Here is a 14842-nt window from a genome sequence, read left to right on the forward strand (position 1 = left end):
AAAATGACTGGCTGTGCTGTGTGCAGTCTGTGGCTGCTTTGCATTGTTGTGTTAGGCAGCTGGATGTGAACAGCGCGTAGCGTTGCGCAGTTGGAGGTGAGCCGCCAGCAGTGGTGGATGTGGGGAGAGAGATGGCGGAGTTTTGAAATTTGTCGTTAACTGCTATATTTATATATGATGATATCAAGGTAAATACATTGTTTGTTCTCTATTAATATCTTTCATTTGCTAACTATCCCTATCAGTAGTTAGTGCCTTCCATAGTTTGAATCTTTTATTTAGCTGGCAGTAGTGGCGCTCGCTGTATTGCAGTAGCTTGAGCACCGAAGATTTTTGTGAGGTAAGTGATTTGTGAAAGGTATAGTTTAATGTTAGTCAGGGCCATTCTTTTGTTGGGAATTTTGAAAGTCAGATTGCGTTGCGCTAACAAAATATTGTGTGTCAGTTTAAGCACAGTCATGTATAATTGTTCAAAGGGGACGTTTCAGAGATGGTGTACGCCGACACAGTGATACAACCCGCAAGTGCGTCGTGCTTTTTGTATTTTACCTATTGACTTCACATCTGCGGTATCTGCTGCCCCTAGCTGCCACGCGTGTTCGAAACTGTTATTAGAGACTGAATTACCCATTGCTTTTCTCTGCTCTTGCGTGTGAAATACAACACGTTGTATGCATAAGAATGTTTATCGTGTTGTAGCTCCACACGACCGAATGGTGCGGAATTAGCTAGATGTTGACTAATGAAACAAAATGTTTACTTCTAAATGCGAGGAAAAGCTCAGGGTGAGAGAGAAACGGAGAGAGGAGAGATAATCCACCAAACGGAAAGGGCACAGACGCAGAGGCGTCCAGTGAAGCCGCTGTTGCATCAGAGTTTGCTAACTGGGCGCGAGAGCGCCAGATATGACGACTCACCGTGACGTCACGCGCAACGCAAGCAAGCAAGCAAGCAAAAAGGCGCGCCTGGCGCAGACGTGACGCGCTATAAATGTGCGGGCCGGGCGGACGCCGGCCAGTGCACGGCGCATGCGCGGAGCGGACATCCGCGTCGCCCCGCGCTCCCTCAAACAAACGCCTCCGTCTCACGTGGATGCGTTCCTAAAAAGGGCGGTTAGGCGGTTTTCACAGCGGGTGCGGAAATAGAACGCTCCCACATCGTAGACAAGTTGCAAGGCTGCGGAAGTAAACCGTTGTAGGTCAGTGTAAAAATGTGCAACTATTAGAACGGAACAGGTAATGCTAGTCAGCGAGATTGCTATGAACCGAATTAACGTCACAAGGTGTGTGTCGAGAGTGATGAATACCTGTACCGTGCCTCATAGGAAGTGCAAGCGTCAGGATTCGCTGTTACGCGCTTCGGATAACCCGCTTGGAACCAGAGTACACGCCCAGTGGTGAACTGGTGTAGCACAGTCCAGTCTTCGCAGTAGCGGAAAACAATGTGGCACCTCAGTGGATGGCCTTTGACGCTCCTCCTGTTGGGGCTGACGCTGCTGCTGTTGGTGGTCTTCTTGAGAGAGGTGAACTCCTACTGGCGCAAGCTGGGAGTCCCCTACGTGGAACCGACGCTCCTCTTCGGCAACGCCGCTGGTCTCTTCTTCATGCGGGAGAGCTTCGCCGCTTTGATCGAGAACGTCTACCGCCGCCTCGAAGGGTGCCCTGTCGGAGGTTTCTACTTGATGACCCGACCGTATCTGCTGCTCAGAGACCCTGAAGTCATCAAGAAGGTCAACCTGTGGGACGAGAGATATTTCCATGCCAGGTGAGCCAAAAGTGCCTTCTTTGTTGCCCTGACTATTTTCGCTATTTCTTGTGTCCAACCCTTCGTCTCTGTGTAGCACACACTCCGGTAGCCTCGTTTACTTGTTATGTTTATTCTAAACGCTGCTTCCACTAGAAATTGTATTCCCTCTGAGCCAAAAGTTACTTCTTTGTTGCTCTGTCTCCCGACTAATTTCGCGATTTCTTGTGTCCAGCCCTTCGTCTCTGTGTAGCACACACTCCGGTAGCCTCCTTTACTTGTTATGTTTATTCTAAACGTTGCTTCCACTAGAAATTGTATTCTCTCTGAGCCAAAAGTTCCTTCTTTGTTGCTCTGTCTCCTGACTAATTTCGCTATTTCTTGTGTCCAACCCTTCGTCTCTGTATAGCACACACTCCGGTAGCCTCGTTTACTTGTTATGTTTATTCTAAACGTTGCTTCCACTAGAAATTGTATTCTCTCTGAACCAAAAGTTCCTTCTTTGTTGCTCTGTCTCCCGACTAATTTCGCGATTTCTTGTGTCCAGCCCTTCGTCTCTGTGTAGCACAAACTCCGGTAGCGTCGTTTACTTGTTATGTTTATTCTAAACGCTGCTTCCCATAGAAAATGTATTCTCTGTGAGCCAAAAGTGCTTTCTTTCTTGCTCTGCCTCCTGACTAATTTCGCTATTTCTTGTGTCCAGCCCTTCGTCTCTGTGTAGCACACACTCCGGTAGCCTCGTTTACTTGTTATGTATATTTTAAACGTTGCTTCCCGTAGAAAATGTATTCTCTGTGAACCAAAAGTGCCTTCTTTGTTGCTCTGTCTCCTGACTAATTTCGCTATTTCTTGTGTCCAAGCCGGCCGCGGTGGTCTAGCGCGTCTAGGCGCTCAGTCCGGAACCGCGCGACTGCTACGGTCGCAGGTTCGAATCCTGCCTCGGGCATGGATGTGCGTGATGTCCTTAGGTTAGTTAGGTTTAAGTAGTTCTAAGTTCTAGGGGACTGATGACCACAGATGTTAAGTCCCATAGTGCTCTGAGCCTTTCTTGTGTCCAGCCCTTCGTCTCTGTGTAGCACACACTCCGGTAGCCTCGTTTACTTGTTATGTATATTCTAAACGTTGCTTCCCCTAGAAAATGTATTCCCTGTGAGCCAAAAGTTCCTTCTTTGTTGCTCTGTCTCCTGACTAATTTCGCTATTTCTTGTGTCCAACCCTTCGTCTCTGTGTAGCACACACTCCGGTAGCCTCGTTTACTTGTTATGTTTATTCTAAACGTTGCTTCCACTAGGAATTGTACTCTCTCTGAGCCAAAAGTGCCTTCTTTGTTGCTCTGTCTCCCGACTAATTTCGCGATTTCTTGTGTCCAGCCCTTCGTCTCTGTGTAGCACAAACTCCGGTAGCCTCGTTTACTTGTTATGTATATTCTAAACGTTGCTTCCCATAGAAAATGTATTCTCTGTGAGCCAAAAGTGCTTTCTTTGTTGCTCTGCCTCCTGACTAATTTCGCTATTTCTTGTGTCCAGCCCTTCGTCTCTGTGTAGCACACACTCCGGTAGCCTCGTTTACTTGTTATATATATTTTAAACGTTGCTTCCCCTAGAAAATGTTTTCTCTGTGAGCCAAAAGTGCCTTCTTTGTTGCTCTGTCTCCTGACTAATTTCGCTATTTCTTGTGTCCAAGCCGGCCGCGGTGGTCTAGCGGTTCTAGGCGCTCACTCCGGAACCGCGCGACTGCTACGATCGCAGGTTCGAATCCTGCCTTGGGCATGGATGTGTGTGATGTCCTTAGGTTGGTTAGGTTTAAGTAGTTCTAAGTTCTAGGGGACTGATGACCACAGATGTTAAGTCCCATAGTGCTCTGAGCCTTTCTTGTGTCCAACCCTTCGTCTCTGTGTAGCACACACTCCGGTAGGCTCGTTTACTTGTTATGTATATTCTAAACGTTGCTTCCCCTAGAAAATGTATTCTCTGTGAGCCAAAAGTGCCTTCTTTGTTGCTCTGTCTCCTGACTAATATCGCTATTTATTGTGTCCAGCCCTTCGTCTCTGTGTAGCACACACTCCGGTAGCCTCGTTTACTTGTTATGTATATTCTAAACGTTGCTTCCCCTAGAAAATGTATTCTCTGTGAGCCAAAAGTGCCTTCTTTGTTGCTCTGTCTCCTGACTAATTTTGCGATTTCCTGTGACCGTCCATTCGTCTCCGTGTAGCACACACGCCGATAACCACGTTTACTTGTTATGTATATTCTAAACGTTGCTTCCCCTAGAAATTGTATTCTCTACAGCTCCCTCTGCCCACCATCATCATAATCTTCAAGAGATAGCCCTTAGGTCTAGTACCTTGTTCTCGTGAGAGGTTTTCTTACCTTCCGTCATCCGACGGGTCAACACGTTAGCATAACCACTGGCATTCGGTTATTGTCTACTCCTATAATATACTTTTTCCATTTAATTTGCTGTCCTGCTTTCTATCATTTATATTTAATACTTCCAGTTCCTTCTGTTTGTCATTAATACTTTTTATTATAATTTTTGTATAACTTTTTCTACAGCTGTGTGTAGTCTGCCACAGATCATAAAAATCTCACTCGGACAGCTTCTCATCTACTCTTGATCGATTATTGTCTTGCCCAGTTTCCACTGCCATGTGTTAACACATCAGTGAGGTCGTAGAACTATACGTTAATTTAGTGTCCAACTTGTATAGTGTAATGTTAATCGCAGCTAGTAGATATTTCCCTAATATTCTTTACCGCAGTATAGAATATTCAGCTCTTAGGGCGAAAAGGTGGACCAAAAACAGATAAAATTCAAACGTTTTGTACAATGCAATCAGTTCCACAACCAGGTGTACGCCATAATTTAAAATGTAACGTCCAAATCGACATTGATACTGGTCTCGAATCTGTACTCAATGCGGTCTTGCACAGTGTATAAACAAACAGTGTGAGAGCTGAATGCTTTGTTTTGTCGCTTGCAGCTTTGGCTATTTGCACTTGTTTACAGCCAATTTAAATGCTGGAAAAATATGCAGTATTTATCAAAAATACCGTCTCAGGTCCGTTAAGAAGCTGTTTGATGCGAATGAGGCAAACTAGGTGCATCAAGAGGGTAATGATCCGAAACGTCTCAGCCATCTTTGTACAACTTGTTAAAGTGACAACTTATGGTAATGTGACACGTTCCACAGCATTACGAAATGTCGTATTCATGATCTATGAGACAAGGATTAATGTATGTATGTGTGTATGGGAACAAGACAATGGAGTGTCCACCATGGATTGGCCTGAATTGTCTCCAGATGCAAATCCGTTCGGAAATGTTTCCTCGTACGGTTAGATGAAGATTAAGGATACAGAGTACTTTTCCAGCTCAGTATTAGGTAAAAATCAACACCTATTTCTTTCAGGCACTGTTTATAACGTGTGTGCTTTACAGATTTTTGTTGATATCAGGTAATGCAGCACACTTTCTAAACAAATTAGAAGTATTCTGAATATTTTTGATCTTGCTTAGGGTTATTAAAAAAATTACAAAGAAATTGATGCAACTTTTTTTTCCAAAATGCTTCCTCAAATTGAGGTACCATTTAATCCAGTGTTATACATTTGGAGGAGAGCAAATTTTTACGAGATATGCATGACGTGATGGCTGAGGTAATAGACCTATTTAGTTCCACCTATTATGTATATTACAAGGATAAATTTTTCCTAATAAAGATGTTATTTTTTCTACAATTTGGTTGATTCTGTAATAAAGCTTAGGTCTAATACATAAGTATGGACTATTCCAAGTTACACAAAATTAGAGCAATGCTTTATAAACTTTGGGAAGTACTTGTACCTGAATTCTGAAATATATAACTTGCAGGAAATTGCAAATGAAGATATGACTCCAATTAAACTGCGTCTCAGACATTTCCGAAGCATAGTCTTATAGTCTTCATCCTGCAGCATTTCCTCATCTTCAAGCTACCTCTTGGAATTTCTTTTAACAGTTATTATTTCTTTGGTAACTTGAAGAGCGAATCTCTCAGCTTTATGCACCTGTTCTCTGTCACACGCAAGCAATTGATCTTCCACATTACAGCCATATTTTATGTCTAAATTTCTCAGGATTACCAACCTTGCTATCACTCCATCATTGAAACATACCACTGCATCTAGTACACCAATGTATTTAGTACTACAGAAACATTCTTGGGTAATATTTCCAAAACGCAAAGGTTGAAGCTTTCATTTGTATTCTGACTGCCCCCATGAAGACATTTACTAAGCAAAACAGGGTCAGTCAGGTCTCCAGCAACTGCTTTTATTTCATTCATAACAGGCTCAGGAAGAGAATGCTTATGATGGTATATTTGACCACTTTCTTTTGTTTTTTTGTAACCACACCAATAATCTGCTCCTTTGGGGCAAAGTCTGTGAACAGGTTGGTCATCTGTGGGCAACTTATGAAAGTAGGTGGTCCACACAGCTTTTCTCATTGCTATAACATCATGAAGAGGTGCAGTTCGTCTAATGGACAGTCCATAATAACGCTAAAGAACGTCTATTTCAGTTGTCAATCTGCCTCGGCGAGACTGAGATTTTCCATCAGATAGCAACTTTCCTTTCATTTCTCTTCGTAGCTTCCTCAATATAGCACCCATCGTCTTTTGCACATATCCACAACACTCCAGTTTTGTGACCAAAGGATCACTGTAAATATTGAACTCATTCATTTGTCTAGATACTTTGTATATCTAACGTTATAAACGGGCACCCACCTCTGAAATATTTTTAGAGCTCCATCACACTCCATACCTCCACCGTAACCATAGTAATTCTTAGGACACTGATGTTCAATGTGTCTTTCAGTGTTACCATGGCAGTTGTGACAGTACTTAGATAAGCAGTCAGCATCAACAACTTTTTTATTTTCCAGAGAAGTAGCACTTACAAAATCATTCAAGGAACAATGCCTTCGATGTTTCCATGTACCATCAAGTGCAACACCAATGTCCCTGGTTTCACTAATATTTACAATTTCTTCTACTGCACGTTTCATAGATGCTACAGACACAACCGTCAAGGCACCTAAAAGTATTTTTATGTACTTTCTGAACTTAATGCGAGGAGAAGGAAGGTCCATCAAACCACAAAACTTTTGAGCAGCCTTTTTCCCTTTTCCTCTTGCATGCACTGCATACTCCAACTTCAAATTCACATCATATGAATTATGCACAATGTTCGAAGTCATTTTCGAGGTAGATTTATTGCAGGATCTACACAGAACAACTAATTTTGACGTTAAACCATTCCTGCTACTTTGTTGTTCAGTTATTTCCAGACATCCTACACCATCACGCTGTTTACATTTCGCTTCTTCCTTCTTCAAAGAAGATAAGATGCCCACATGAACAACAACAAATCCAGTACGAACAGCGTCATTGTTAACAAAAAAATTTGAATCACCGGGAGGAGTGCCATGTGAGAGCTTCTTCCCTGAAGAACTGATACATAGGCTAGTTTCAACAGTGTGGCCAGCTTTGTTTGTGAACTGGTTACCACGGAATTTCCTTTTATTTATCGATGAGTGGCATAGTTCGTATTTATTGCGCACTCAAGGATATGTACTTCGACAAATATATGTAGCACTTGGGCAACAAACATTCAGCAACACGTGAATAAACTACTTCAGCGAAACAAAAGTAAATACTAGCAAAAGAAATCATTTACAGACAACAGAAACCTGCACTGTTACCAACATATACAATATATCATACGTATAATCGCTGTAACCAGAAAGTTTACAGCTATTTTCGAAATGGTACTGGTTTCTGTGACAGATTAAAGGGGGTGTGGTGGCATACATGACTGTAACTTTAAAATTTTATATATATAGGTAATTTCTCGTGTGAAAGCCTATAATGTATATATCAATGAAATGAGAAAAGACAATAGAGTTTAATAAAGTCATAAAAAATTTGATTTTTCCACCATTTATAAGTACACTGTATCCTTAAAAGAAAGTAATATTTACTTTCAAGCAGCCGCCATGTAAAATCAGATCGATATGGAGACCGTTACCGAGGGAATATGCCGACAATCTCGTGAAAACCCTGTCAATAATATGCGAAGCTATAGTCAATAATGGTGGCGATTGCATTAACTATTAGTTAATTGTGCAGTTAATAATAACATCTATTTACATGTAAATATATATTTAGAATAGTATCTTTTACTTGATATAGACAACGGCGTATATTTCATTGTGGCACTGACTGTAGTCCTTGACAAGTACATTTCGAGCGACGTGGTCAGGGATGGAAAGAGACCCACAGCAGTTCAACAGCCGTCTTAGAAAGTTACTCTGCAAGCAAAGCAAGCTTCATCTGCTGTCGAAGAGGTTGCTAAAGGCAAGTTCTGGAAGTAATCAAAGACACTGTTGTAACGATAGCCAAAGAACAGAACCATTTGACTGTGATGAGAGTGGCTTAAAAAGACTGCAAACACCAGGGAAAAAACGGTAGAGAAAAAAACAAGTGACAGCTTTGTCGAGAAAAAAAAAGCAGCTGACAGCTTTGGGCGATTTGCAGAAAGATGCTACCGTCGTCACATACACTGAAGAGCCAAAGAAACTGGTAAACCTCCTTGACATCTTGTAGAGCTCCCGCGAGTACGCAGAAGTGCCGCAACGCGACGTGGCGTGAACTCGACTAATGTCTAAAGTGGTGCTGGAGGGATTGACACCATGAATCCTGCGGGGGTGTCCATAAAACCGTAGCAGTACGAACGGGTGGAGATCTCTTCTGTACTGCATAACGCAAGTCATCCAGATATCCTCGATAATGTTCTCATGTCTCGGGCGTTTGGTGGCCAGTAGAAGTGTTTAAATTCAGAACAGTATTCCTGGAGGCACTCTGTAGCAGTTCTGGACGTGTGGGGTGTCGCATTGTCCTGCTGGAATTGCCCAAGTCTGTCGGAATGCAGTATGGACTTGGATGCAGGTGATCAGACAGGATGTTTACGTACCTGTCACCTGTCAGAATCGTTTCGAGATGTATCAGGGGTCCCACATCACTCCAGCTGCACACGCCCCACAGGCCCACACCATTACAGAACCTCCACCAGCTTGAACAGTCCTCTACTGATATGCAGGGTAGATGTATTCATGAGGTTGTCTCCATACTGTTACACGGCAATCGGCACGATACAACTTGAAACGATACTCGTCCGACCAGGCAACACGTTTCCAGTCATCAACAGCCCAGTGGAGGTGTTTCTGGGCTCAGGTGAGTGAGTCTTTGGCTCCTAAAGCCCTTATAGATCATCTTTCATTGAATGGTTCGCACGCTGACACTTACTGATGGCCCGGCATCGAAATCTGTAGATATTTGCGGAAGGGTTGCACTTCTGTCACGTTGAACGATTCTCTTCAGTGGTCGTGGGTCCCGTTCTTGCAGAATTTTTTTTTCCGGCAGCAGCGATGGCAGAGATTTAATGTTTTACCGGACTCCTGATATTCATGGTCACTCGTGAAATGGTCGTGCGGGAAGATCCCCACTTCATCGTTACCTCGGAGATGCTGTGCCCCATCGTTTGTGCGCCGACTATAACACCACTTTCAAAATCACTTAAATCTTGATAACCTGCCATTGTAGCAGCGTAAACCATCTGACAACTGCGCCAGGACCTTGTTGCTTTATATAGGAGTTGCCGACCGCAGCTTTGTATTCTGCCTATATACACATCTCCGTATTTAAATACGGATGACTATACCAGTTTCTTTGGCACCGCAGTGTATATGGATGTTACATAGTACGGAACATCCCAACTATCTAAATTCCTCGTATCGTTTCAGACAGATATTTCTTTTAAAGGCAGCAAAATTTTATTGCTTATACGGCTCAAAGACATAGGCTTCAGCTATTCATTGTTTAACTGATGGAGAGCATTAATGGAAAGGTCAAATGTTGCTCCATGGTGTTGCAGATTGCGCAGAGTCATGGCTGTGGCATCTGAAAGTATATTGTGGCGAGGTGAAACTTGGATTAATACCAGCCACTCAATGCGTAGTTGTTGGAGTGATGGAACGCCTGAGTGGACAGTGGTAAAAACTATTGGAAAACGAGGGTGGATTATTGATTTATGTGGAAGTACACGATCCGTTTTGTGCCAAACTGCCTGTTGTTATGGAAGCAGGGAGTAGGGGCCAGAAGTAATTACTCGTGGAGTTGCTTGATTGAGTATACAGTACAAGGTCATATTTATTTTTCGAATTGCACAATAGTAACCTCAAGTACAAATAGCTTACTTAGTGACACGTAATGACTGCAAGTTAATATAAGAATAACTAACAGGATGAAGCAACTAAAAATTGAATTTCTTCAGCAAAATCTTATCAAAAGACAGTTTCCAACCTTTAAGAGCTGCAAAATAGTTTGTGATAATCAAAGACAACAGGATGTTTAGACAATAATCTTTAAAAAGAAGAAATCCAGAATCCAAAGTTATTACTTTCATAAAACAGTAGTATAATCATACTTTCATAAAACAATTGTACAATCCTCCTTACAAAACGAGCCTTATTAATGGAACCATCTGCTCTTTCGATCCAGAGCAGAACTCCGCAGCTGAACACTGTTAACACAAAATACAGAAATCTGTAAGGAATACAAATTGATACTTGCCTTCTGTTGTGGCACGCCAAAACCGCTGCCACTATCCTGTGCATTAAGTCAGCAGCATAGAACACGTACATAGCATGTTATTCTTTTACAGTGGAGTTTATTGGCAAAGACCATGCCCCCATATACACAGGACATAGACACTGGTTTCATAAACCTGCAATGGGCGTATGTTATCACTGGAAACAACAACATTTCATCAGCTGAACAAATAATACGCAAACACACATAATGATGTCAGTGGCTTCAGAGTGCTACCAAAGCTATTAGAGAAACACCAGTCTGCTACTGTGGCCCTTAAAAGTATATCTTTAGCGTTCCATTTAAAACACCCCTGACACATTACAAAGGACTGACCGCTATTAAATTCAGCACCTTGTCTCTGAACCACAAACCGTACTCGGTATTTCACAAGAGTTAGCGGCGGTGAACAGTTCCAAGTGCCTTCTTCAGTAATCTAACTGCGGAGGCACAGTGCAGTTACTCCTTAATTCAAAAGTCGGCTTCTTACGTGCTTACTTCGCCACAAAATGCAGATATCACGTTGTCCGACAAAGTATTAATACTTCTGCAGTGACGCTGTTTGAGCAGGGGTCCAGGCCTACCACCTGTTGCCGGGAGTTTGTTCGACTCGCCACCCACGCCACGTCCGCCATGCTTCCGGCTTGCCCCACTCCAGTCAACCACCGCGCCGGAGAGACTCCCAGAGTTTCCCAGCCCGGAGACAGGTCATTGCCCCTCGGTGTGACTGTCGATAAGTGCCGACATGGAGCGGCGCTAACGTTTCGTTTCGAAAACACAAGTAATTGTCATGAAGGGATGACCAAATTAGATCCTAAGAAGTTGATCCAGACACTGCTTATGACAAACCTGACAAGGCATCGGTGACTGTTATGTCAAGTGGCACATGTCATTCCGCTGTTCGCGGCAAAACACCAACTTCAGGAATAACATTATTTTGTGGTTGAGAAGTGCATCTTAAAGCAGATTTGAGGAAGGCTGAATTGTTCGAAGTTGAGGCACAAAAGAAACCACAGTTTTCAACATACGTAACTGACAGATTGCTGAAAGGCACAAGCATGAAACGTGTGGATCCACTTCCACCACACCATTATCATCTCAGTTCCACTGAAGGGGGTATGTGCCCACATAAAAAAATTATTAATAACTTTTTGCTAACAACAAAAATTTTCCAAGAAAGATTTGTACTTACAGCGTCCTCGAGAACTCTGGAAACGACTTTCTAAGTAGCTACTGTAACTAAAGTGTATGGGTTTTTGCAATTCCGTTAGTTTGATTGTGACCGTCGAGCAGTCCTCGGCAGTTGCACACATACAATAGGTTCCAAATGCAGGTAAAATACTCCCATCGACGGAGCAAAAAACGTCACATCCCGAGAAGACTGCTTCAAAGTGCAATCCATTGTAAATCAACACTTTTCCTCGCCAGTATTTGCCCGAATTATGCGTCACGCGTTGTTTTCTGCCAGAATGTGCGTGAGATGAATACGGCATGCATGTATAACAACTTTGTTTTCCATATAAATTTTTATATTAATTGTAAAAATACGGCGTTTATAACGTATACAAAATCCCAAGATACCCACTGCTTCCCCTTATTTATGCGATCACCCAGCCAAGCGTATATCGTCAACTGCAAAATAATAAATGTATCGAATTTTACATATGAAGTCATCGTGTACAACTTACAATCCCTTCTTGGAAGTTTATGTGTAATCCAAAATTTTTCTTTGCCTTTATTTTTCTCACCTTTTAAGAAACTCTTGGTAAATTCAATAGACTGAACATTATTTCGATTTATTTGCATTATAAGAAACATGTTGTTGCTGTGGTATTCAGTCCAGAGACTGCTTTGATGCAGCTCTCCATGCTGCTCTATTCTGTGTAAGCTTCTTCATCTCCCAGTACCTACTGCAACTTATATCCTTCTGAATCTGTCTAGTGCATTCATCTCTTGGTCTCCCTCTACGATTTTTACCCTCCACGCTGCCCTCCAATACTAAATTGGTGATCCCTTGGTGCCTCAAAACATGTCCTACCAACCGATCCCTTCTTCCAGTCAAGTTGTGCCACAAATTTCTCTTCTACCCATTCTATTCCGTACCTCCTCATTAGTTATGTGATCTGCCCATCTAGTCTTCAGCATTCTTCTGTAGCACCACATTTCTAAAACTTCTGTTCTCTTCTTGTCTAAACTATTTATCGTCCACGTTTCACTTCCATACATGGCTACACCCCATACAAATACTTTCAGCAACGACTTCCAGACACTTAAATCTATACTCGATGTTAACAAATTTTCCTTCTTTAGAAACGCTTTCCTAGCCATTGCCAGTCTACATTTTATATCCTCTCTACTTCCAACATCATCAGTTATTTTACTCCCCAAATAGCAAAACTGATTTATTACTTTAAGTGTCTCATTTCCTAATCTAATTCCCTCAGCATCACCCGATTTAATTCGACTGCATTCCATTATCCTCGTTCTGCTTTTGCTGATGATCTTATACCCTCCTTTCAAGACACTATCCATTCCGTTCAGCTGCTCTTCCAGGTCGTTTGCTGTCTCTGACAGAATTACAATGGCATCGGCGAACCGCAAATCTTTTATTTCTTCTCCATGGATTTTAGTTCCTATTCGGAATTTCTCTTTTGTTTCCTTTCCTGCTTGCTCAGTATACAAATCGAATAACATCGGGGATAGTCTACAACCCTGTCTCACTACCTTCCCAACCACTGCTTCCCTTTCATGCCCCTCGACTCTTATAACTGCCATCTGGTTTCTGTACAAATTGCAAATTGCCTTTCGTTCCCTCTATTTTACCCCTGCCACCTTCAGAATTTGAAATAGAGTATTGCAGTCAACATTGTCAAAAGCTTTCTCTCAATTTACATATGCTAGAAACGTAGGTTTGTCTTTCCTTGATCTATTTTCTAAAATAAGTAGTAGGGTCAGTATTGTCTCACGTGTTCCAACATTTCTACGGAATCCAAACTGATCTCTCCCGAGATCGGCTTCTACAAGTTTTTCCATTCGTCTATAAAGAATTCGTGTTAGTATTTTGCAGCTGTGGCTTATTAAACTGATAGTTCGGTAATTTTCATATCTGTCAGCACCTGCTTTCTTTGAGATTTGAATTATTATATTCTTCTTGAAGTCTGAGGGAATTTCGCGTGTCTCATACATCTTGCTCACCAGATGGTAGAATTTTGTCAGGACTGACTCTCCCAAGGCTGTCAGTAGTTCTAATGAAATGTTGTCTACTCCCGGGGCCTTGTTTCGACTTAGGTCTTTCAGTGCTCTGTCAAACTCTTCACGCAGTATCATATCTCCCATTTCACCTTCATCTACCTCCTCTACCATTTCCATAATATTGCCCTTGTATAGACCCTCTATATACTCTTTCCCCCTTTCTGCTTTTCCTTCTATGCTTAGAACTGGGTTTCCGTCTGAGCTCTTGATATTCATACAAGTGGCTCTCTTACCTCCAAAGGTCTCTTTAATTTTCTTGTAGGCAGTATCTATCTTACCCACAGTGATATATGCCTCTACATCCTTACATTTGTCATCTAGCCATCCCTGCTTAGCCATTTTGCACTTCCTGTCGATCCCATTTTTGAGACATTTGTATTCCTTTATGCCTGCTCTATTACTGCATTTTGATATTTTCTCCTTTCATCAATTGAATTCAATATTTCTTCTGTTACCCAAGGATCTCTATTAGCCCTCTTTTTTTACCTACTTGATCCTGTGCTGCCTTCACTATTTCATCTCTCAAAGCTACCCATTTTTCTTCTATTGTATTTCTTTCAGTCATTCTTGTCAATCGTTCCATAATGCTCTCCCTGAAACTCTCTACAATCTCTGGCACTATCAGTTTATCCAGGTCCCATTTCCTTAAATTTCCACCTTTTTGCAGTTTCTTTAGTTTTAATCTACAGTTCATAGCCAATAGATTGTGGTCCGAGTTCACATCTGCCCCTGGAAATGTCTTACAACTTAGAACCTGGTTTCTAAATCTCCGTTTTACAGTTATACACAACCTTCATTTATGATTCTTGAACCAAGTGTTAGCTATGGTTAAGTTATGCTCTGTGGAAAGTTGTACCAGGCGGCTTCCTCTTTCATTCCTCACCCCTATTATATATTCACCTATTACATTTCCTTCTCTTCCTTTTCCTACTATCGAATTCCAGTCATCCATGACTATTAAATTTTCTTCTCTCTTCACTATCTGAATCATTTCTTTTATTTCATCACACATTTCATCAATCTCTTCCTCACCCGTCTCCCTTCACTATCTGAATCATTTCTTTTATTTCATCACACATTTCATCAATCTCCTCCTCATCCGTCTCCCTTCACTATCTGAATCATTTCTTTTATCTCATCATACATTTCATC

General features: G+C 41.9%; 1 protein-coding gene across 1 annotated transcript in view; it reads left to right on the forward strand.

Moving 5' to 3' along the window:
* The first annotated feature begins 1037 nt into the window (after positions 1–1037).
* LOC124709090 (probable cytochrome P450 6a13) overlaps positions 1038–14842 on the forward strand; it is a 110564-nt gene continuing 96759 nt past the window's right edge. The window contains exon 1 of the mRNA XM_047240737.1: positions 1038–1764. Within this exon, the coding sequence (XP_047096693.1) occupies positions 1442–1764 (323 nt within the window). The 5' untranslated portion in view covers positions 1038–1441. The remainder of the gene's footprint in view (positions 1765–14842) is intronic.

Source organism: Schistocerca piceifrons, chromosome 7 (genome assembly GCF_021461385.2).
Source record: "Schistocerca piceifrons isolate TAMUIC-IGC-003096 chromosome 7, iqSchPice1.1, whole genome shotgun sequence".
Classification (NCBI taxonomy): domain Eukaryota; kingdom Metazoa; phylum Arthropoda; class Insecta; order Orthoptera; family Acrididae; genus Schistocerca; species Schistocerca piceifrons.